This window comes from Pinus tabuliformis, chromosome 2_2 (genome assembly GCF_031772625.1).
Source record: "Pinus tabuliformis cultivar Carrire ecotype Pingquan chromosome 2_2, CPIR1, whole genome shotgun sequence".
Taxonomy (NCBI): Eukaryota; Viridiplantae; Streptophyta; class Pinopsida; order Pinales; family Pinaceae; genus Pinus; species Pinus tabuliformis.
In genome coordinates, this window is record NC_142300.1 from 963,767,246 (window position 1) to 963,793,272 (window position 26,027).

The 26,027-nt window shown below is 37.5% G+C and overlaps 1 protein-coding gene across 2 annotated transcripts in view; it reads left to right on the plus strand.

Moving 5' to 3' along the window:
• Positions 1 to 1,228: 1,228 nt before the first annotated feature.
• Positions 1,229 to 26,027, plus strand: part of LOC149196433 (switch 2-like) — a 150,743-nt gene continuing 125,944 nt past the window's right edge. For both annotated transcript variants that reach the window (XM_089405553.1, XM_089405554.1), the window contains exons 1-2: positions 1,229 to 1,906; positions 20,985 to 21,091. In XM_089405553.1, the coding sequence (XP_089261679.1) occupies positions 1,412 to 1,906; positions 20,985 to 21,091 (602 nt within the window). In that variant the 5' untranslated portion in view covers positions 1,229 to 1,411. The remainder of the gene's footprint in view (positions 1,907 to 20,984; positions 21,092 to 26,027) is intronic.

Below are 26,027 nucleotides of genomic sequence, written 5' to 3' on the forward strand. Positions count from 1 at the left end.
TTTTATTTAATATTTAAAAGTATATTATATATTTTTTAATTTTCCATACCATAGACCTTTTTTATTAATATAATTGTGATTTGTTAGATTAATTTATAATTTAAAAATTTATTATTTAAATTTTTTTAAGTCATCACAATTTTTTTGGGGATTATATTCAGTTTGGGAACACCAATGTTAATATAGGTGGATATTTTTTGACGTCTCATCCTATTCCAGTATCCACATGTCTAGACTCATATAAAATAAAGTTGTATTCTAAGGAGGTGACATTTTAGCTCAAAAAACAATGGAAATTTGACACGATTTTGACAAAAATATGGTGGAAATTTTTGGAAATTCGCGTTACAACTATCACACTAAAGGTTTTGGGTGTCCAAAGGTTTTTGATGGTGTTGAATCCATTTCCACCATAAAACAATAATTCAAACACTCCCATAGTTGGATTTGTTGAAAAAGATGGCCGGATTCTAATGAGAAATGGCTGTCCATGCGAAATTGTTGCCTTAGTAGACAAGGCTTAAAATAAAACCCTGAAATTCAATCATATTATTAAAATTTGGCTTTAAATTAAAAAAACATAAAACAAGTTTTGATTTACTTATTACCTGTGTACATATCACAAGGCCATATAATATAATATGTTGAATACAATCACACCTAAAAATATGCCCTTAAAATATTACGTGTCCTTAAAATTGTTTCTCCTTGTTTAAGAGTTAGTCTTCCTCGGAATTAAGAAATCAGGTTAACAAACCAAGACACAAGGCATTTGGTAGGCGTGAAAGCTTGTCCCTTACGAACCACTAACAAGTAATTCGATGTAGCGCCTAGCGTGGTTTGCCCCTAAGTAATTCCATGTACCCTGGTTTTCTTTAAATAAATAAATCAACATGCATTTACAATTGAGTAATAACAGATAATTCAATTATAAATATCTCTAACCATTAAATCAAAATAGATTTTCCCACAATAAAAAAACAACATTTCAAAGAAATAATTTAAAATTAAAATAAATATTTAAAATTATTTATTCAATTAAAAATGTTTAGCCTTTATACTTTAATGTATATACATATGTTAAAGTCAAAGTTTAACCGTTATTAAAGAAGTAATTTAAAATTAAGATAAATATTTTAAATTATTGATCCCATTAAAAACGTTAACCTTTATTTTAATATAGATACATATATTAAAGTCAAAGCTTATGGATGAAGCATGACAGAAGCTTTTTATTGCAATGAACCTCGAGACATACGTACTAAAATGCACGGCACAGAGAGCGATCCGGAAATACATTTCTATTGTTTCAAACTCCCATTCAAATTCTTCCCTCCTCATGGTCCTACAGGCTACAACCTCATAATTAACTTCACAAACTTAGGACTCGCACACCAAGAAGACTGCAGCAATGTCCTTCAAGGATCTCAAAAACACGCTCAAAGCTTGCCAGTCTTCGTTTTCTTCATCAATTTCAACATCTTCGCAATTTCGCGCGGATGATGCAAGCTGCCAACCGCCCGCAGAGAAGAGAAAACCCCCTAAAACTTCCCTCAAGCAGCAGCTCGCCGGACTCGAACAGCTCGAATCTACCCTCCACGCTCCTGAAAATCACTCCGCGGCGCTCTCTAATGATGCCCAAGACCTGCAAGGTTCGAGACGCGGGACGAAGAAGAGGTGGGTATTTTCTGAAACGGACGGTACTTTGCTGTGTGAGGACTTGGAGCAGCACAAACATGAAGAAATCGAAGAAGAAGTACTATTATTATCAAAGGGCCACGAAGATGACGAGGTGTTAAATGACGTGGGGGACAGCGAAGCTGGGGTTTTTGTTCAGCCTCACACAGAAGGCCCCTTTGAACCCTTAATACTTGACGGCTCATCAGACAATGGGCGAATTGTTCAGGTTAGTAAGCTCCCTTATTTTTTCCAGGGTTTTGTATAATTCAGTTTGCAGTACGCATTTACGAACAACGAGTTTAAATTATTATAAATTGGATGTCTGTGCGTTTTTTTCTTTATTTTTTAGTTGTGCCGGGGCAATTGGGGTGCATTACAGCCTGGGGGGTGGATGTTGGTATGTAATGTTTGTTACTCTGAGAGAGGAGAAGATATTTTAAATTCTGAGAAAATTCCAAGACACTAAACATGGCGTATCTGACTGCTTATTATATTTTTGTTAATGATTCACATGGCATCCACACAACAGAGTCGAGAGACTTAACCTCATATCCACACAACTCAACCCAGCCGAGGGACTTAACCTAGCATCCACACAACACAGCCCAGAAATGAGGAGGTGCATGCTGAGCAAGCACGCATATTCATCCCACAATCAATCAATTAATCAATATGTTAGTGAAAGGGCCACTATCTCCATACCATCCCCACTGGAATAATTATATTGGTATGTTAGGATTTATAACCTCAAAACTGATGTGCAATAGTTTGAAGCAAGTTGCTTTACATTGTGATCAGGGGGGAAGCTGGCTACGATGTTTACATGTCTTCTTTTGACATTTGGTGTAACTGTGACCTGATAAAATAGAAAAAAATAGCATAAATCCCTCTTAACCTATAATTTATCAAGCAGCCTTGAGGTTTTTAATTCCTTGACACTTAATGGATTCAGCATTAAAATGGATCTATGCTAGTTTATTGAAGTTGCTTGGAGAAACACATTGAGTTAAGATGAAAGAATCTTATTAATGTCACCAACGACCAAAAATAGGGCAATGAGAATCAAAAATACAATCTAGTAGTGACATTTTGAACGAGTTTCAAACTTTGTTTACCTTAGATGCTAGGTATGAGTGGTATCTATTCCCCCAAAATCTCTCTCTACTTGCACCCAATCTTATCATTTTTTGATATGCCATCCAAGTGAGGCAAAAAACTAGAATGGAACCTCGGGGTAGGTCTCAATACTCCATCAACCTCTCTAGTTAACCAAGGGCCACTCATATTTTACTTTTCCTCTTGGTTTTCAATTATCTGGTTCCACTAAATTGTGGAATAGAAATGTGGCCAAATACTATCAACAACTAATTATTCAATGCTCTTTCTAGGTTATTTTACCACTCAAACTAGCAGGGGTCCTAAAAGGGGATCCTTGAAGGGTTACTACTATGCCAAGGGCAACAATGGAGCGATAACCCACTGTCACCTCGGCTAAGGTTCCTGCTTTTTTAGATTTTCATCGATGGGAGGAGACCTGTTGTTATAAGGATCACGAAATGGTTGGATCAATGATAGGGCGAGGGGTGATCCTGGAAGCCTATTCACAAGAGAGGCTCAAATATGTGGCTTGCTTGTCTTGGAAGACAAGATGAAAGGCTCTTTAGGAAGGGCTTGGGGAAAATTTCTAGGGTTAGGTTTTGAGTATGTGTCTTATAAAGGAGATCCCTAAGTCCTAGAATTCTTGTGGAAACTTGGGTTCCAGATGATCTTTGAAGAATTAACCTTGATAGTGCAAGGGACCACACGAGACCAAGTGGACCTGAGGTTCAGTGAAGGGGATAGGATTTAGCAACCAATGATATGCTTGACCTAATTAGGGAGGGGAAGGGATCAAGGAATGAATTTTCAATGAAAGGCAATGCGAGGATCCCAATGGGGTTTCTAGTCTAAGGGAAACCTAGGGCAAGAATTGGTTTTTGAGCTAGGGCTTGCGATATCTTAAGATCCTATCGTTGGAATCTCATGAAATTTGGAGGGCTTCTTGAGGACACACCAGCACAGTTGTGGAATAAAAATCAAAGTATTTGGATGGTTAGATCGTGAGATAATTGATGCCCTAGGTGACCTAGAAGACTAGACCTAAAGAAGAGGAAGGGGAGAAGGAAAATAGGTTTAAGGTGATCATCTTTGAGTGGACCATTGCCTACTCCTTTGGGGAGATTGGTGTCACGTAGAATTATGACTATCAACTTTTGAATTTTCTAGGTCAAGGAGGCCCCAAAGACAACATTGCTTGGCACCAGGGCACCAACAAAAGCAACTCCAAAGACTTTATACTTTGTTTTGCAAGGTAAATGGCTTGTCAAGATGAATTTCAGTAATGAAACATCCCTAGGAACATTCATTCATTATACATGGCCCATACATGAAGCATTCACTATCCAGAATCAAAATTTCCACAACTTCGCATAAGAGATGCAACAAATAAGGCCTACTATAGCGAAATCCCAACAACAATGTATGTGACAAAATTAGAAAGAAATAATAGCATTACAATGTACTTACATGTATAAGAATATATCCAACCATCCAAAAACTTGCCATCAAGAAGCTCCAAGACGTATGAAAATTATCCAAACATCAAAATTCATTCCATGCTCCAAAAATTCGTCCTCCAAAAAGGATAGCAAAAATCTTTAAAGAGATACTAGTTCCAAATCCAAGTGATGATGAGAGATTCGAGAATGAATTAACTCATCATCTATTTATACAATGCCTAATGAATTCGATTTAGCTAATTTTATCTTAATGTAGCCCTTAAAATAAAATAATGTGCATAATAACAACGTTTTGGTGACAAGCCCACCAGACTAGCTCATAAATAAAGGAGTAAGCCTCTCAAGAGGGTCAAATGCTCAATAACATGTGTCGTTGGGCCTTAGAGGAGGCCTAATGAAGTCCATGGGTACCATAATGTGAAATAAGACTCCCAAAGGTAACGGACAAGGGGTTGGCCCCTTATTCTCCAAGTAATAATCCTGTGGTGCTCCCAAATGGATGTGGGGGCACACAAATGTTCTCATGGGTCTCCAAACAGTTCGAAGATGCCTGTAGGCCATCTGCAAGGGCTAGGATGATGATATAAGTGATGCCACATCATCATATAGATCCAGGACCATCTGCCAAGCGTATTTGGCAACTGTGGAGCCAGTTGGGCATGGTGAACCAGGTGCATCTTCTTTGTCTAATAGGTGAACCATGAGCAATCTCAAAATGACTCTAGGGATCAATGGAATGTTGTTTGCTGCTGTGGAGGCCCATGACTCTCTACACACACCCTGCATGTGTCAATGTAACCCTTTGGACAATTAGGACCCCATATAGGGAGACCAAACCCAAAATGGAGACCATCTGTAATCCTGCATAAGATCCAATGTGTCTTCTTGCCCTCCAGTACACCAAGTCATTAAAGAAATCAAGTAAGAGAGTTTACAAACCATGGAAAACAGGTAGACACTTCATAATGGCATGCCCTTCCATGGTGGGCTTTGGCATGTGCAAATGTCTCCAAGCTCAAAGGGGGGTTAACCAAACACCCTATTAGGTGGTTTTTGCTTCTAAAGGGGGTGGTATGTCCATGGTACATCTTTCAAATGGCGATGGCATGTGATAAAGTGATGGAACCAAGGTTACTTGGGACCGAGAGCGAAAATGGGAGCGGGAGCGACATTTTCAGAAGCTCTCACTTTGGGAGAGAATCCTATATGCATCAATATATATCTATATATATATATATATATATATATATATATATATTGATGCATATATGTCAACAAAAACATGTAGAATGATGAATTAAATATAAGAAACATAAAAAACATAGATTGAACCATATAACAACAATCATCTAGAAGTTATAATCTTCATCAACCATGTCCACAAGTTAATAACATACAACATATTGAGTCTCTTGAATCATGATTCATCAATCTTAAAGTTTCAAGCTTTCAAAATTCAATATATAACATTTATCATTATTGATCACCAAAGTTGTACTTGTAAGCTAAGTGTAACCATTACAACAAATAATATCTAACATGAAATGAAATGTTATAAAATGAAATGAAATGAAACTTTCAACTTTCACGAAGCATCACATTCATAATTCATTACCAATGAGTTATAATTGCCAACTTCAAACTTCAAACTTAAATTGTCATAATAAATACAAAAGAGCCAACAATTATAAAAACAACTAGAAACTAGAAAAGACAAGTAAATCTATTATCTATTGTTAATGCTTGGGTCTCTTGCCACCGCGAGAAATGTCTAATTTTTGAGTCTTGTTGGAAAATCAAGATCTTTGTCATTAATATCACCCTCATTAACATAAGATAGAAAAAACATAGCATGTCAAGTCAAGATTTTGTTCGAGTGATGGTTACATTTTTAGTAGGTTCATGATAGAGGAGTTCGACAACCAATGCCACTAACATAAAGGTACATAGAGGGATTGGTGCTCTTCATTAAATACGAGTTCCATACGCTAATACATGGCAAAATCCAATGGAAACATTGCAATCCACTCAATCTTGAAATCTTGAAAAACTAATAAGTATGTTGGATTTTGAATGAGATTTAAAATTCTACTTTCTCCATATGAAATCCAATGAGGTCGGAATCACTCTCAAACATCTTGAGCCATTTCATGGTAATGTTAAAATTTTAAGTAAAAGGATGAAAATAAAGATTAAGGAGAATGTCACTTTTACTTTAAGAATTTAACATTACCATGAATCTTGTATCAATACTAGGGCCATAGGTTTGATAATTAGGCTACCCCACTAAAAAATTATTTATTCCTTTGAAAAAAATTGCATTTGGAATGTTACTACAAAAAAAAAATTGCAAAAAAGGCTAGGGAGTGAAAATTTCGCTCCCGGATGGGAGCGATTTTGGGAGCGCGCTCCCTGGTCGCTCCCAAAGGGAGTGCAATTCGGGAGCGGGTTTGGGGGGGGGCGAGCTGCTCCCCCGCAACCCTGGATGGAACCGAGTAGGGGATGAAGGGGAAAACCTGGGTCACATGACTTGGTACAAGGGTAGCTAATGAAAGGGAAGCCCATACTTGGGTAAATGATATGTAGGAGGGAGCAATCATGGTACATGAGTTACCCCGACCTTGATTTTTTTACCCTTCTTCATATGCCTTTTGCCTTTTATGATTTTTCTTTGGTTAACTGCTTGGGGCTCAAAGGAATGAGAGCATGATGTGTAAGTATAACATTGGATACCCCTTTTAAGGTGGGGAAGTTCATCGCCCACGAGGGGTTGGGACAATCATGGGTTCCTGAATGATAGAGGAGGCTCATCTAGGGCTTATAGGAACCAAGGTGATGGCCATGGAAGGGGGCAAAACTCATGTATTGGGTTTTTCCCACGTGCTAAATGTGTTTGTCCCAGTCATCTTTTGCATTTTGTCGTATGATTTCCTGTTGAATATGACCAATTATGCTTTTTCTTTTCTTTTCTTTTGCATCAACCTCCGGGCATCGTTCCAGGCTCGACCCAAGGTGTGGGCAAAGGGGAGGGGGTGGTTGACCCTTTGTGGACCCAGTGGAGGAATGTGGACTGAGGTGGGAGGAGTGATGAATGAGATTATAATGAGCGGAAGGAGGGTGATATATGTGGATCGGGGAGTGGGACCACATAACCAAAATCAGGGTTTCCCATGTAGTACCATCCCTAAAGCCCAAAGGTCAGTAAAAGAGATCCCAGGGGACTAGGGTCCAAGGTTAACATCCACAAGAGGCCCAGGGGACAAGAGCACAAACCTAGTCCACTCTTTCCGCTAAATCCCCCCATTAATCCATGTCCAAGAGTTTCCATTGATAAGTAAACTAAAATACTCAATCACCAAATGACAAGGCACACCTTTAGGTCTGGGAGGCCCACCTTCAAACATACGATCATGATAGATGGGTGAGGGACCACATGGTTGGCTCAGGTGGCAGAGAAAAATGGCACAATGAGCTAGATGGTGGTTGCTGGCTATCGGCTGAGGATCATCATGGAGAACTTTTCTCCTAGGGATATCACCCACAAAATGGTGGGTAACAGGTTCCAAATATAGGATAATCAATAACAATTCTTCATTTGGTAGTATCAACAAAGGAATCAATGAACTAGAGAAGCTAGTAAACAGAGAAGAAACTCCTCTCAAGGGTGCAAGATGAAATTACTATGGTGAACATGTCAATCTTAGTCTGATGCTATGGCCTTCTTGATAGAACCCATCCGAAATAATATCATTAAGTCATAAGCAACACATTTAAATCAATAAAACTTGGATGCAATCATAGTCACATGATTTGGATTGGACAACTTGGCAAATATGAAATGGAGAATCAACTTTGGCATTTCGACATAGCCCGTTGCAAAACTAGGCAATAATTCGACATATTAAAAATTTATGGAAAATAAACTTGACAAACGTGGCAATAAGTTGTCAAGTTTGACCAAAATTGGTTAATTTTTGACTGAAATGTCATCTTAGCTCACCAAGCTGATGAGTTGAGTTGACTTACCATACTTGGCCATTCCTATTGCATTGGAGACAGTATTATTTGAAATGCAAAATGAAGATTTCTATTAATCAACAAACCAAGAATTCCAATAATATACACCTAAGTAATGGACATTCTAGGCATAGATAGAGACATTGCTATTATTGGTTAACAACAACCAAAGTAATCCACAAAAGTTAAGAGACATAGAATGTGATATGTGCTAGAATACAAAGGGGTGGGGGTGCTTGCACACCCACAATGTTTGTGCTTGCAAAACCTAAAACAATATTGGAGGAAGAACTTATCCAATAAAGTAGATACCTTATATTAAAATTGATAAAAAGAGGCACATTGGAAACAAGAGCCCATATAGATGGGTTGCTTGACCAAACTAGGGTCTCAAAATAGGTGGCTAAAAACCATTGCCCCAATATGAGAAGCCAAAACCACTACGCTTGAAGGTGGCTTGCCTAAAAGGTGGGCTACCAAATGATCTACTTAGGTCCTAGTGGCCTCCACAAATAAAATATTAAAATTTCAAACTATTACATGATAAGTATGTTGTGTATATGTGCCGAACAATTATGATAAGGTTCTAATCTAATATCGACATGTTTGTGATAGGGTTTATTGATTATGCGATACATTTACCATAAATCAGTTGAACAATTAAACATCTTTACAAAATATTAAAGCGACAAGGAGAATGTTATGAAACCAGCTCACAAAAAGATAGAAAAGAGAGATCCACGCCTTAGAATTCAGCCTCTTCGAGGGGGCAACCTCCTTTACATTACATAAATGAACAATTCTTGGATGATACAAATGACAAAACCTCCTTTCTATATATAGGAGTCTAAGGAGTCACAATATAATCCAGCCGACCTAACAATAATAATATAAAGCCACAAAAATAACAATAGAGGGATTCTATGGGGCACAGAAATAACAATATGGGGGTAATAGGGGCACAACAATATAAATAAGGGGTATAACTACAATAGTAATGGGGTAATCACTAGTATTATAGGGACCCAACATGCCCCTCTCCTTCAAAAAAGTGTTGTCCTCAACGCTTGAGTAGTTCTGGATACTTCTGCATAAAATTCTCATCCTCCCATGTGGAATCTTCAGCGGATAAGTTCTTCCACTTGATAAGATACTCTGAAATTGATCGATTTCGTAGCTGTCGAGTTCTTGTTTCTGTGACTGCTTCCGGTTCCAATATAATTTTTCCTTCCTCGTCAAGTTCTGGCAATATTGTTTGAATTGGGAGCTTGTCACCTATAACCTTCTTTAAACATGAAACATGGAAAACTGGGTGCAATCGAGAAGCTGCAGGAAGCTCCAATTTGTATGCCATAGTACCAATCTTTTGCAACACCTTGTACGGACCATAATACTTTGGTGATAATTTATTATCCTTCTTAGCTTGCTTTAGGGACATTTGCTTATATGGTTGTAGCCGTAGGAATACCCAATCACCTACATCAAAACTTCTTTCACTGCGATGTTGATCTGCCTGTTGTTTCATTCTATTTTGTGCCAACACGAGGTTATCCTTTAAGAGTTGGAGGACTTGTTGTTGATGTTCGATGTGATGTTCCACTGCCTGAACCTTAGAATTTTCTCTTAAATATGATGTGATGGATGGTGGTTGATACCCATAAAGTGCCATAAATGGGGTCATTTTTGTTGCTGTATGGAAGGAAGTGTTATACCACCATTCAGCCAGAGGCAACCATTTGACCCATTGTGTCTGTTTATCAGATACAAAGCAACGAAGATATCCTTCCAAACATTTGTTTACTATCTCAGTTTGCCCATCAGATTGAGGATGATAAGATGAGCTATGAGCTAACTGAGTACCAAGACAAGAAAATAATTCTGTCCAAAAATTTCCAGTGAAAATGGGATCTCTGTCACTTACAATAATCTTTGGGTTTCCATGTAGCTTTTGAACTGTTTCCATAAATGCAGTAGAAACTGTACTGGCTTTAAATGGATGTGATAATGCACAAAAGTGTGCATACTTGGTAAGTCTGTCAACTACCACCATGATGACACTCTTTCCCTCAGACTTGGGTAAACCTGTGATAAAATCCATTGAAACCTCCTCCCAACGTTGGCTTGGAATGGATAAAGGTTGTAATAGACCCGGTGTCTTAATTGTTTCAACTTTATTTTGTTGGCAAACCAAACATTCCGCCACAAACTTTTGAATATCTGATTTAAGGCCATCCCAAAAAAATTCCTTCTTAACCCTGTGGTAAGTTTTTAAAAATCCTGAGTGCCCTCCTAAGGGAGAAGTGTGCAATTCCATAAGAATCTTTTGTTTTAGCTGGGAATTCTTACAGAGGTATAAGCGATCTTTGTACCATAACGAATCATTTTTCCAGCTAAATGTATCAGAAGTACTGGAATCTTGTTGTAGCTTTCGAATAAGTGCCCACACTTCTTCGTCATTCTTCCATTCCTCCCTTGCTTCGTTTATCCAATCTGGTTGGATAATAGAAATGGCACACAACAATGCTTCCACATCCTCATCCTTTCTTGAGAGTGCATCTGCCACCACATTTTGCTTCCCTTTTTTGTAGATGATTTCAAAGTCATAACCCAACATCTTTGTGACCCACTTTTGTTGCTCTTCAGAGGATAATCTTTGTTCTAAAAAGTATTTAAGGCTATCATGATCCGTTTTTACCTTGAAGTGTCTTCCCATTAGGTAGGGTCGCCATTTCTTAAGTGCATGGAGTATTGCCAACATTTCCTTCTCATAAATAGCTTTGCTTAAAAACTTTCCCTTGATTGGACGACTTTCAAAAGCAATGGGTCTTTCATCTTGCATTAGAACAGCACCAATTCCATTTCCTGAAGCATCACATTCCACAATAAAGGTTTTTGTGAAGTCCGGTGTAGCTAAGACCGGTGCTTGGCACATTGCCTCTTTAAGATGTTCAAAGGCCTTTGTTGCTTCCGGAGTCCATGAAAATGAATCTTTCTTCAATAATGTTGTTAGAGGTGCTGCTATTCTCCCATAATTCTTAACAAACTTGCGATAATACCCTGTCAACCCAAGAAATCCTCGCAGATGCTTTATGGATGTGGGGATTTTCCATTCCTTAATGGCTTTAATTTTGCTAGGGTCTACCTTAACTCCTTCATGAGATACAATATGACCCAAATATTCCACCTCCTGGACTCCAAAGAAACATTTGGATCTTTTTGCATATAATTGTTTCTCCTCCAATAGTTGTAGCACCCTGTCAACATGTTCAACATGATCCTTCCAAGACTTGCTGTAGATTAGTATATCATCAAAAAATACTAACACAAATTTTCTAAGGAATGGTTTGAAAATTGAATTCATCAAACCTTGAAATGTTGAAGGTGCATTGGTAAGGCCAAAAGGCATGACCAAAAATTCATAATGACCCTCATGAGTTCTAAATGCCGTTTTTGGAATGTCTTCAATCTTCATTCTGATTTGATGATATCCCGAACGAAGATCCAACTTGGTGAAGTAAATTGATCCATGCAATTCATCCAGTAATTCATCAATGACAGGAATGGGGAACTTATCTTTAATAGTGAGCTTGTTGAGCTCCCTATAATCTGGACACATGCGCCATGATCCATCCTTCTTGTGCACCAATACTACTGGAGCTGAGAAAGAACTTTGACTCGGTTGAATTATACCAGCCTCTAGCATTTCTGCAACCATACGTTCAATTTCACTTTTTTGGACATAGGGATATCTGTACGGCCTGATGTTTGGAGGAACACTTCCTGGAATCAGATGAATAGCATGATCATGATCACGCATAGGTGGGAGACCTTTGGGAGTCTCAAATACCTTGGAATGATTGTCCAAGACTTTTTGGAGATCTGGAGAAATAGATGATTCCAATGTGGAAACATCTAGCGAACATAATTGTGCAATTACACCTCTTTGCTCCTTTTTTAGAAGCTTTGTCATACCATTAGAGCTGATTATCTTTCCTGGTTTCCCTGCAATACCCCTTAATTCAACTTCCTTTCCTTCCGAAGAAAATTTGATGAAAAGTTCTTGAAAATTAAAAGCTATTGTACCCAAGGATTGTAGCCATTGGACTCCTAGTACAACATCAGCACCTCCCATTGGAATGGAAAGCATTGGGCTAGTCAATACATATTCTCCCATGGATAGCTTGATATTATGGCACTTTCCAGAGCAATTTATTGTTCCTCCATTTGCAATCATCACTTGACACTCTGGTGCTGGATATAGGAAGCAATTCAATTCTTTTGCTACCCTACAATGAATAAAATTGTGGGTGCTTCCTGAATCAATCAACACTATTACCTTTTTCTTCTTGATTTGTCCTTCTATCTTGATGGTTTGAGGAGTGGTAATTCCCGCCAATGCATTACAAGATATGGTCGGATTTATTTGTTCTTCATCTAGGCTTTGTTCCTGGAGTATATCTTCTTCTTTTGACCTTTCTTGCTCCTTTTCTTCTTCCTCTTCACAATCTATGTAGAATAATTTCTTCTCAGCACACTTATGACCTTTAGTGTATTTGCTATCACAACTGTAACAAAGCCCTTTTGCTCTTTTTTCTTCCAATTGTTGTGGTGTCAACCTTATAGGTTGTGGAAGACTAGGGGCAACAACACTTCCGTCTTTATAGTTGTGAGTGGTATGCTTCCTGGTTGCCATAATTTTGCTTTCCATTTTTCTTGCTAACCTGAATGCCTTCTCTAATGAATCAGGTTCCCAAAGGCGAACATCATGTTGGATATTATCCTTTAAAGACCCTATGAACACATCAATCCTATGCTCCTCTGGAATATCTTTTACCCTTATGTTCAATTTTTGGAACTCCTCAATGTGCTCCATTATTGAACCCTTTTGTTTGAGACTTATCAATTGGCTAAAAAAAGTGTTGCTTTTTGTATCCTCATAATGTGCTATCAATTCTTCCGTAAAAATTGCCCAAGTGATAAATTGTTTACGAGAGCAAAGCCATTGATACCATACAAACTGATTTGGTTCCAAATATAAAGTTGCCATACGTACCTTTTGTGTGTTTTGCACATTATTGAGATCGAAGAATTGCTCCATCTGTAATATCCATGTGGCGGGATCCTTGCCATCAAACTTCCTCATATCGATTTTTGGAATATGGTGATTCTTCGATCCAACATTAGAGTCTATGGAATCATGATTAACATTTCTTTTGTTCTCATCATGAGTTTCCTTTACTACCTTTTCACCATTAGTGAACTTTTCTTGTAGCAACTTCTTCAATTCTTCCATATCTGTCTTCAAATCTGCCATGTCTCTCTTCAAATCTGTCTTCGAATCATCCATCTTAGCTTCCATGCCCTTTATTTTAGATTCCACGCCACTTATCTTAGATTCCACGCCATTTATCTTAGCATCTGTTAGCTTTTGTGAGCGTGACATTTGTTGCACTTGTTCTTGTAATTTTGATATATCATGTAGCATTTCTTCCTCTTCTTCATGAGTCATGCTAGAGCCTTCAGGTTCCTTACTAGGTGTTTGCATTTTCTTTCCTCGGGGCATCAGTTACCGATAATAATGCTTTACTATGCCCTTTGAATTCCTTCAAACCAAGCTTATGCAAAAATTAAAAAAAAACTACACACCTTTTTTTACTTTGTAGAAGCCTGATATTGAATCTGATGTATCTCTGTAATTTCGAATCATCCAGTTCTGAAATTCTGACCTGTAGTAGCCTCTATGTCCTCTTTCCAATGCCACAAGTCTGATCCAAATTGGATTCTCCAAGAAAGAGTTATGCAAATCTCCCACAGTGACTTGATTATAGACTATTCAGTAGAGCGAACTTGTATGAAGTGCCACAGTCACTGTTTCAACCTTTGACTCTGAAAAATATATAAAGAAAACTACAGTCCGTCCTCTTTCTGTACCTTCTTACAAAATTTCAATCCGATTCTCAGAAAGAAAGTTATGACGATTTTCCCCAGGTCACCTGTTTTGAATGTAATTCAGGAGTCTGCAAAAAGACCAACTTCCTCAGATCATATCTCCGACAATATCGCGCGAAAAGCTCTGAAATTCGGACCCAAGGTTCAGCGCGATTTCTTCTCAAATGGGTTTTTTTTGCGACTTCTGAAACGTCACAGAAAAAAAGTTATAGCGAAAATGCCACGATGACCTGTTTGGAGCAGCGAAACCCTAGAATCCAAAGCTCTGATACCAAATGTTATGAAACCAGCTCACAAAAAGATAGAAAAGAGAGATCCACGCCTTAGAATTCAGCCTCTTCGAGGGGGCAACCTCCTTTACATTACATAAATGAACAATTCTTGGATGATACAAATGACAAAACCTCCTTTCTATATATAGGAGTCTAAGGAGTCACAATATAATCCAGCCGACCTAACAATAATAATATAAAGCCACAAAAATAACAATAGAGGGATTCTATGGGGCACAGAAATAACAATATGGGGGTAATAGGGGCACAACAATATAAATAAGGGGTATAACTACAATAGTAATGGGGTAATCACTAGTATTATAGGGACCCAACAGAGAATGCTCAAGAAAGTGGCATACAAAATCAATTTAAATCCTTCTTAACCTCGGCTTTGTTATGTATTGAGAGGTATCAAGTTCTTTACACTACAAATTTCGTTGTTTTCACAACTTGTAACATAAAAACACATAATTGGTGAACCTTCTCTTTTTGATGTCCAATTTTTTTTTAAAAACTATTATACACATGAAGAGTTAATGGATCTCCCTAACCCCATCCCACTTGGGTGGAAAAAGGCACTTCTTGACACAATAAAGTTGATATAAGTAGTAACTACCAATCGTGAATGAGTATTTCGTATAATCTCCTTAAAAAACATGTAATATTTTTTGTTCAATATGGCCATCTATGAAGGTTATATTTTAGTACAATTAAGAGGCCTTAATAGGTAAACTTTAAACCAATGTTGTAGATATCTTTCATTTCTCATAGTGTTTCTTATTTTTTCCAAGTCATCGATGTTTTCTATATATTTACATGTTTCTTTAGTCCATGGTTTATGCTTTGTCAATATTTTTCGATAATTTATGATATCTTTCTTGACACTTTTGATAAGTTTATATCCAGACCCTCGACAATATATTCCCTAAAATGATATTTGAAACATTGGTTTAAATATCATTGCTGTACTTGACATTAGGCTAAGCTTTTCTCAAATTCGCAATGCAATTACCATCTTTTAACATGGATATTCATACATGGCAACTCATACCATAATACTTGCAAAACATGGCCTTGAACATGGATTCCTTACATAATTCATTCCAAGTATTGCCTCGGTAGTCTTATTGACATTAGATGTATATTGTACATTCTAATCCATGGCAAGTGTATACCTTACAACAATTTAAGACTTAAAGGGTAATATGAAAATGCCATTATAAAAAATTTATATGCTTTTCACAACCCTGAGCCAATCTTGTCTCTTCATGAATCTATTTATATGTAGGGACACTTGAAATTTAAATAATAACTGACTTATAATGATTTTGTGTTGAAGTTGCCCCATGCTTTCTCCAAAACATCTTGTGAGTATGCTATATAGTTTTGGTAATTTGTACTTTGTAGTATTCTCCTTGCTTATTGAGTCCACTATCAAAGTTGGGTTGTAGGTGGGACAACATAATACTTAAATTTGTTGAACTACTCTTTGGTAATCATTATCTACCCAAACATCTTCCTTGTATTTAACATATGAGTCTTGAACTTGATGATGTTTTCATTTGGACACACTTGATCTTGTTATCTCATTTTATGGTTTGTTCAATATTTCCTTTGTTGCACTGGCTATGGGGACGAGTTTCTGGAATGGCTAGAGCACACCCCCAAATTTTTCAGGGGACGGCAGGTTGGGACAGCGAGTGTGACAACTAATTTTTATATTGATTAAAAAATTAAAATTAAAATAAAATTTAGTCATACAACATAAACATGAAAGAAAATGATAAATTAAAATATAAAAATTAGAACTATTACTAATTTTGAAATTCAAATTACAAAATAAAATACTAAAATCTAAAGACTAATACTAATAGTATTTGATCGTCATTGACAATTGTGCATCAAAAAAACAAATTTCATCATCATTGCAAAACTTAAGAAGTACTATTAGTCTGTTACAATTTACAACCTACATTCTACTATTGTCTAGTATCTACATAAGCATTCTATGATGCATGATGAATCATTTCAAAAATTAAATAACAACTAAAGCGTAAAAGTAAATACTAAAATTTAATAAAACTGAAAACATGAACAAGTCACTAAAATTTAAATATAAACCCTAAATTAAGAGTCTTGAAAACCATGGATTATAAATTATAAACTATAAACTATAGTCCAAGAACCAAAATGGCAAAATAATATAGTCACTAGTGTAGTTGCCAAATGGAAAAATCAAAATGTCTCAAGACAACAAAAAAGGAAGTATGAGTCAATATCCATAGTAGCATGAAGGCTAAAGCTACTCAGAGATTCGTATCTTCTGCATCAAGTCTATCTGAAAATGCTTGAGCCTCACTATCATCTCTCCCATCATCATCAATGGTTTGCAACTGCAGCTCAATGTCATCTAATAGTACATTAACCAATCCTGTATGGATAAATGGCCCATCATCATCATCATCAATATGTGAAGCATCCTCAGGATCTACATCCCACTGTGTCGCAGGTCCCTGTAGATACTTTGGTGTCTTTTTTGTAAGAAGGCGAAGACTGCTGTGCAAATAAACTAGATTCTTTGCTCTTTTAGAGGTAAGCCTATTCCTCTTAATGGAGTGGATAAAACTAAATGTAGACCAATTCCTTTCTGTAGTTGAAGAACTAGCAACTTGAGATAGTAAATGCGCAGCAAGAGTGCGTATTTCTGGTGCTTTGTCCCCATACATCCTCCACCATCCACTAGGACTTCTTTGTGCCATACCTAACAAATATTTCTTTGCGACTCTAGAGAAAGTGGGGCTACTGAGCAAAGCAAAATCAAGAAACTGTTCACGGAATATGGTTGCTTGCTCTAGTGTATACATCTTTTCTATGGCATCAATAAAGACTTGTTTCACTTCAAGGTCATCTATTGGTGGAACTCTGCCTTCCCTCTCCACATATCACTTTGGATTAAGTGCATAAGCGACCATATGAAGAGGTGTGTTTAATCTGTTCCATCTCTTTTCAATCAACTTTTGGAGTTCATTAAATGACCCCAAAGAGCGCTCCCTTTGACCAATGATGGACTTGATCTTTCCAATCATGCTATCAATTGACTCATATATTTCCCCAATGCAAGGGGAGTATGAATCTGTATACTTGATTAGCTCCACTATTAGAGTAGTGAATGAGACAATGTATTTCACAACAATCCACCAATCATCATTCAACACCAATTGCCTTACTTTCTTTTCTTAACTTGTTTTGGATTCCCCACATGCAGGCCACTCAGAACTTATAACAATGGCCTTTAGGGCATGTTGCACCTACGGTCAAGAAGGATATAGTAGGTGGCATACCTTGTATTTGCTGGTTTCAAGAACTCCTTTTTAGCATAAATTCTTTAAATAACTAGAGAGGCATTGTGGTTGCAAATGAACATTGATCCAAGAAATTTTACCAATGTCTTTGAGTGCATTATTTAAAGCATGCACACAACAAGGAGTCCAAAATAGATGTTTATACTTGCTTTGAATCATCAACCCTGTAGACCTACAAATTAGTGCAGCATATGTGATAAATTGAACTACGTTTGTTGGACCAATCTCCTCAATTGCATCCTTCAATACCTCGTACTGAAAGGTTGCATCCTTCATCTTTTCGGTACAATCAATTGCCCTTAAGAAATATGGTCCAGTTGGAGAGGTGATAATGATGTTCAACAAAGGCATTTGTTGAATATTTCTCCAACTATCCATGACGATTGAACTCCTATATTCAACCCATGATTTTTTAAGGCCTTTCATCACCCCCTGCATCTTTGTAACCCCTCTATCTAACAATGTTATTCTCAATTTATTGTAACAAGGTGGTTGAAATGATGGATCAACAATAATCACTTTCTTTATCATCTCTTTGTACCGAGGGGAACAGGTGGCATTAAATGATATTCCATGGACAAAGAAGAATTCAGCCCCTGCATCCTATGTCTCATTCTTGCGTTGCACATTGAACCACTCTGCCACAACAACTTTACCTTTTTTACTTGAACTAGATTTACTGGAACCTGAACTCCCAAATCAAGGTTGCGCTCTCGCTCTCGTTCCCAATTCGTGCTCTGAGCGGGAGCGGCTTTGGAGCGCGCTCCTGAAAATGGTCTAGAGGAGGTAGTGTTTTTGGGAGCGCGCTCCCTGCCTTTTCGGGGGCGTTTAGCCTTTTTTGCAATTTTTTTTTTTGCAGTAATGTTCCAAATGCAATTTTTTTCAAAGAAACAAATAAGTTTTGAGTGGTGCAGCCTAATGATCAAGCCTATGGCCCTAGTATTGATTTGTGATTCATGGTAATGTTAAATTCTTAAAGTAAAAGTGACACATTCTCCTTAATCTTCATTTTCACCCTTTTACTTAAATTTTTAACATTACCATGAAATGACTCAGGATGTTTGAGAGTGGTTTTGACCTCATTTGATTTCATATGGAGAAAGTAGAATTTTAGATTTCATTCAAAATCCAGCAGACTTATCATTTTTTCAGAATTTCAGGATTGGGGGATTGCAACGTTTCCATGAATTTTGTCATGTATTATGGTATGGAACTCATATTTAATCAAGAACACCAATTCCTCTATGTACCTTGATTTTAGTGACATTGGTTGTCGAACTCCTCTATCATGACCCTCCAAAAAATGTACGCCTCACTCAAACAAAATCTTGACTTGACATGCTATGCTTTTTCTATTTTATGTTAATGCTTAGATGGTGATATTAATGAAAAGGATCCCTATACAGATCCAATGGTAATGACAAAGATACCTCTGGATATTAATGCTTAGAGGGTGATATTAATGACAAAGATCTAGATTTTCCAACAAGACTAAAAAATTAGACATTTCTCGTGGTGGCAAGAGGCCCAAGCGTAAGAAATAGACAATAGATTTACTTCTCTTTTCTAGTTTCTTGTAGTTTCAATAACTATCGACTCTTTTGTATTTGTTATGATATTTTTTTAAACAATATATGACAATTTAAGTTTGAAGTTTGAAGTTGGCAATTATAACTCATTGGTAATGAATTATGAATATGATGCTTCATGAAAGTTGAAAGTTGTTTCCTTTCATTTCATTTTATAACATTTCATTTCATGTTAGATATTATTTGTTGCAATGGTTACAATTAGCTTACAAGTACAACTTTGGTGATCAATGATGATAAATGTTATCTATTGAATTTTGAAGCTTGAAACTTTAAGAATGATGAATCATGAGACTCAATATGTTGTATGTTACTATGTTGCTAACTTGTGGACGTGGTTGATGAAAATTATAACTTCCATATGATTGTTGTTATATGGTTCAATCTATGTCTTTAATGTTTTTTATATCTAATTCATCATTCTACGTGTTTTTGTTGACATATATGCATCAAAATATCTATTTCAGAAATTCTAGTTTTATGAAGTTGAAAGTAACATAATTGCATGTAAGCTTACTTGATCATGTGCTGTTTATGCTTTTTTTGGTCAGAAACTTTCATGCAAAGTAAGATCTTAATGAATGCTGTAGAACTTTCGATCTAATGTCTTTTGTAGATATCTTGTCACTAAATTAGAGATAAACTAAATTGAATTTCATGGAATAAATGGCAGTTGGTTAATGCATTTTAATTTTTAACACTACTAAATAATTCTTACTACCGAGAATGAATAATTGGAGTGATTATTATATAGTCTGATTTGGGGAGAATACTCTCAGGTAATGTGCGTATGCCTTAACTGTCCGACCTGTGATGTGTTGGTTCATTGACATATGCAATAAAGTAATAATATCTGGGATATTCTTGCTTGGTCAGAGTCTTAAGTGAAATGATTGTGTGATCTATTACTTTAAAGGGGTTCTGATCAGTATTGCAAATATCTCTGGTTTCTTTCGATATTTCCAAAATTTTAAAAGTTTTTCATGTTGCTGATTTTTCTGAGCTTTCAGGTCTAAGCTTATGCTTGCTGAAATTTTCAGATATTTTTCCCTGATGTTTCCAGTAAGTTTCTTTCCATAACCTCAACAATCTACTCTCCAAAAGGATATTTGCAACATTGGTTCTGATTCTAGTTCCTATTAAACGATTTGCAACATATACTGTTGATCTTGCAGAGGTTTTCTTGGGATAAGGAGATCTGCTTCTTTCCAGCCCTTTGAATTGTAAGAATAGATTTGAAATGCAGAATATAGTAGCCTGAAATCGTACTTGACATTTTTTCTATACATGCAACTCTAATTTTTGTACAACCTACTGGCAAATTTTGTCTTGCCTTAAATATCTCAGAGAACTCTTGATTTCTTGATTGTGGAAATTTCTTTTTGACTGAAGTCCAAACCTAAAGATTCTATGCCTCGTGAACTCCTGATGCTTTCTGAACATTGGGTAACAGGTAATGTGACTGAGGAGATTACAAATCAGCTTAGGTACATGGTAAACCCATGGTGACAAACCACTGCTAAACTGATTCCTTAATGGAATATATTGGTTCAGGTACCTGCTTCAATTAATTGTAGACTTCTTCAACACCAACGGGAGGGGGTGAAATTTCTTTACAATCTGTACAAGGCAAATCATGGTGGTGTTCTGGGAGATGACATGTAAGTTTTTATCCCTTTGTAATATTCTTATGGTGAGAAAGTGAACCTCAGTTTTCTTTGACGTTGATCTTTTTTATCTGTCACAAGTAGTTTGATAAACTAATCTTACATGGACCCCAACTTTGTGCTTTTCTGCATATTCTTGTTCCTATGGCTATTTAATATCGAAATAAAGCGAACTGTATCTATTCCTAAATATATTGTAATCTCACAACTTCTCTGGTATAATGTATTTTATGTGATTGTATTATTATAAGCAATGCAAGCATATAATTTTTGTTACAACTTGAAGTAGCCACCCATATATTGGGGAATATAATCCTCTTTTTATAACATTCTTTACAGTCCATGGCACTCTTATTATCGGAGTATGCTTTTCTATTTTCCATAGTTATTCTCTTATATCCATTATGCTCCTCAGTATACAATCTTGAATTCTGGTACTTAACATTTGCCCCACAGGTTGTTGGACACCGAGATGTTCAACATGGATGCTCAAACACGTATAAATAAGCAAATAATCATCAGGAAGCAGACAATACACAAACTGTTTTTTAACAAAGAGTAAAAGTTAAATGTCACTTAACAAAATAATAAATGAGATAATCATGTCCAATATTTGATATGTCCATTCACAGTAAAACGAAAAATAAACACAGCAATGAAAAAACATTAACTATTATTTTGATTGGCTGTACGCCCATCAAAATGTTCCTAGTAAGAATTCACTGGAATTAGTGGGACCTTGAGTGCTGGGAGAAAACCTACTATCCAAAATAGAATGTCCTTCATGCCCAATAATGTTATGTAATACAGGCTGTCAGAGCTGTCTGAGCTATAACCCTACTGTTCAGCTGCACTGTCTCTATGGATAGCATTCATGGATGAAAACAAACTACTTTTGACCAGTGTTGTTAAAATCGCGATAAAATCGCGATTTTATCGGAAAATCGCGATTTTTTCCTCTGCCCGATCAAATCGCGATTTTTATTCGTAAAAATCGCCACTTTTTTTTATACCGATTTTTATCGAAAAAATCGCGATTTTTAAGAAAAAAATCGTGGGGGCTTGGGACAGCATAGTTTTATAACTTTTTTTGGGTTTTTTCATGCAATTTTTTTGAAAGAAACAAATAATTTTTGAGTGGGGCAACTTAATGATCAAGTCTATGCCCTAGTATGGATATGCTATTCATGGTAATGTTAAATTCTTAAAGTAAAAGTGACATTCTCCTTAATCTTCATTTTCATCCTTTTACTTAAATTTTTAACATTACCATGAAATGACTCAGGATGTTTGAGAGTGGTTCCAGCCTCATTGGATTTCATATGGAGAAAGTAGAATTTTAGATTTCATTTAAAATCCAGCAGACTTATCAGTTTTTCAGGATTTTAGGATTGGGAGATTGTAATGTTTCGAGGTGACACCATCCGCCCAGCCTACCCCTGCCACCAGTAGAGGACGTGGTCTACCTCCTATAGCTCCTACTTCTAGTTCTTCAGCTTCTAGAGCACGTCAGACTCCACTGCCATTTCCACCAGCACAGGCACCAGCTTCTACATCTAGAGGGAAAGAGAAAGCTGTGCCATTTTCTCGCAAGAGGGGCAGAGGAAATCAATAGGATTAGACTTTCATTTTATTGTATATGACATTATGACATGATGAGATACATTATCATATTTTTTGTTGATATTTGAGGCTGAGTTGGACTTGGGACTCAGGACTTACTATTCAGGACATGATTCAATGTTATGTGTGATTTTAGCGCTAGAAATGATATTAAACATCTTATATATTAGTTTTTTTATCATATTTATGTGTCAATGTATTTATTTTATGTTGTAGATGGTTTAGATATTAAAAAAATTGAAAAAAAATGAAAAAAAATGAATATTTTTGTGCCAAACGATTTTTTCCCGCTTTTTTCCGATTTTTTCCCGATTTTAACGATTTTTTCCGCTTTTTTCCCGGCGCCGATTAAATCCCGATCGCGATGTGTGCAACACTGCTTTTGACAGAAAAATGACAACAATGATAACCAGCCCTTTCTCTTTACAATGGACGATTATATATGCATGTGTCATGTTACCCCTTGTGTCAGCAGGGGTACATACAGATTTTTGCAGCATATTTCACCACCATTGTATATCCAAGGTTACAAGTCAAAAGCCTTGTAACAACCATGTGAAACCCTGTATTAGGCATCCTAGACATTGTGTCTGGTTGGACCATGGCCAGTCACTTTGGGTTCATCTCTAACTTCTTTCGTCTTGGATATAATTGGTGTTGATTTGGGGTAGCATCGGTTGTGCTCTAGGCTTCAAACTTTGTAGGGAGACTTGGGCACATGTATTTCAAAGAAACCAGAAAGTGTTTTGGGAAATTCTACCCAGAGAAAATTTTGTTAAAACAATTAATATTTTTTAATGGGCCCGTAAGTGTAAACTTGGGAAATTAAAAATATTAATGGGTATTAATCTAATTGTGGGTGTAACTTCTAGAAGAAGACGAGAAGCAAGCTAAAATGATCTTAGCCATTGATTAGCTTTTAATCTGGGCCGTTGAATGTCAATGAGAAGATTATTTAAGGGAGCTTGAGGGTCATTTGGAAAACACACCAAGAAATCAAAAGGATTGAATTTCTGAAAGGAGAAGTTCTCAGGAGGAAATTTTGATAGAGTAGATTTCTTGCAGTTGAGGGGCAGAGATAGCATCCGGAGAGAGAGATTTTCTCAGCAGGAGAATCATCAACAGAGAGAGGCAGAGAGTGTTCTAGGAGCTCTCACGCAGAGGCCGATGTAGAGGCATAGCAAAGGGTGAGAGAGAGTTCAAAATTTTGCAGCAGAGTCAATTTCAGAAGCCGGGGGCCGGGGTGTGAGACCGGGAGGCTGAGAGCAGTGACTCTGGGCAACAAATCGATCAGTTGGCTGGGTGACGCAGTGCCTAGAGGGATTGATGTAGGGATTACGTGAGGACTGCGCAGAGGCAACGCAGGGCCTGTCAGAGGCACCTCATCTAGTGACTGAATCAACCGAGATTTTTCTTAGTGATTGTGTGAGGTAATCTCACATATATTTTTGCCAGTAGTTCTCTTTGTAACTGAATAACCCTTGAGGTATTCAAAGATGTATTCAGAATTTGCTACTGCTTAATAATAATAAACCCTCAGATCTGTTGCACTGGTTTTCCCGCATTGGGTTTTTCCGTGGACATTTGTCCAAAAATAACGGTGTCTATTGTGTTGTATTTTCTTTCTTGCTTAGTCTCTTGTTTCCGCATATAATTTAATTAAGTGAAGGCTTCAGTGTATGTGTTACGATATTTGCCGTAGGAAATTGCAAATAATTTGTTTAAAGGAATTTAACAAATAAGAGTAATATCATCAGTTACTGTAGTAGGGATTCCAGTTGAGGAATTTTCACATGGTATCAGAGCTCTAGGGGAAGCAAGAAGAGCCGAGTCGGTAGATCCAGCGCTGAGCAGAAGAGGGAGTTTGAAAAGGCTGCAGGAGGCAGCAGTTCGAAACCCCAAGGGGTTTGCGCAGTTCTTAGCTGGAGGGCTAAAAGTTCGAGGCGATCTCTCTCCGAGTGAGTCGACAGAGAAAATGATTCCCAGTTCAAATTTTTGCCGGGTTAGAAGGAGCAGTGTTGAAGCCTCAGCGTGAGGAGAGCTGGTGGGACGCAGATTTTTCTGCAGGCAGTTTGCTGGGCAAAAGATCGTTAGAAGAAAGAGGAGAAGCACGACTGAGGGAATTTCTTCCTCAGAGAATTCCTAGCCAAGGAATTCAAATTCTCTAGAGCTGAGCAGCAGCAAGGGGAAACAATTTTACTAGCTCCAGCAAGGAGTGCTTGGGCTAGCCCAACAACAACACAGAGGAGAGAGGTCATTTGACTTTCTATTTTTGGCAGAAATGGCAACCAGTGGCTTGAGGGATTAGGACAGGTTGGACGGAGCATCCAACTATGTCATCTGGAAGGCAAGGATGTCATTCCTTCTAGATGAGCATGCCCTCGAGACATACGTCGACAACGTGGTGGCTAAACCAGCAGATCCAGATCCGCTGAAGAAGTACTAGGCAGAGATGGCGAAGGCTAAGAGGATGATCTTGGATGTAGTCAAGGATCACGTGGTGTGTCACATTGCTAGCAGAGGGACTGCTAAGGAGATGTGGGATGCCTTGGCCACATTATATCAGGGATCTTTCGAGCAGCGAAAGATTTACTTGGAGTAGAAGCTGAGATCTGCTTCGATGCAGAAGGGCCAGCGTGTGGATCCATTCCTCACAAAGCTGAAGGAAACCCGTGATGAGTTGTCTGCTACGGGGCATATACCTAAGGATTCAGATTTGGTTAGATTAACCCTCAATTCTGTCTCAGATGAGTGGCAAGTCTTTGTCCAGAGTATCCTGGGCAGAGCAACATTGCCAAATTGGGATGAGATGTGGGCAGCTCTAAAACAAGAGGAGCTGAGGAGAGACTTCGTAAAGGTCAAACTTGACAGAAACAACAACAGTGGGTCAAAGCCCAAGGAGGAGGAGGATAATGCAGCCCTTGCATTGAAGGGACAACAGGAGTAGCGAAGACGTAAGAAAGACGTCTCGAAGATCAAGTGTTTCAAGTGTGGTGAGATGGGTCACTACGCTACTTAGTGTGCTTTCAAGAAGAAGGACAATGATGAAAAACACGATTCGAAGGCTACGCACGCGAAGATCGAAGAGGAGGAGTTCGCCATAACAAACGAGATACCTCCAAGAGGGAGGTGGGCTGATTTGGAGTTGTAGCTCGAAAGAACTACAGATGGGCAAGATCCTTGAGGAGTCCAACTCTTGGATCAATACCTGCTACGGGAGTCCAGTTTTGTAGTAGCAGGATGGACCTGTGTCGGATGGTGCCAAGGAGTGTCGGGGAGACAGTTGCAGTGGATAGGAGCGCCGAAG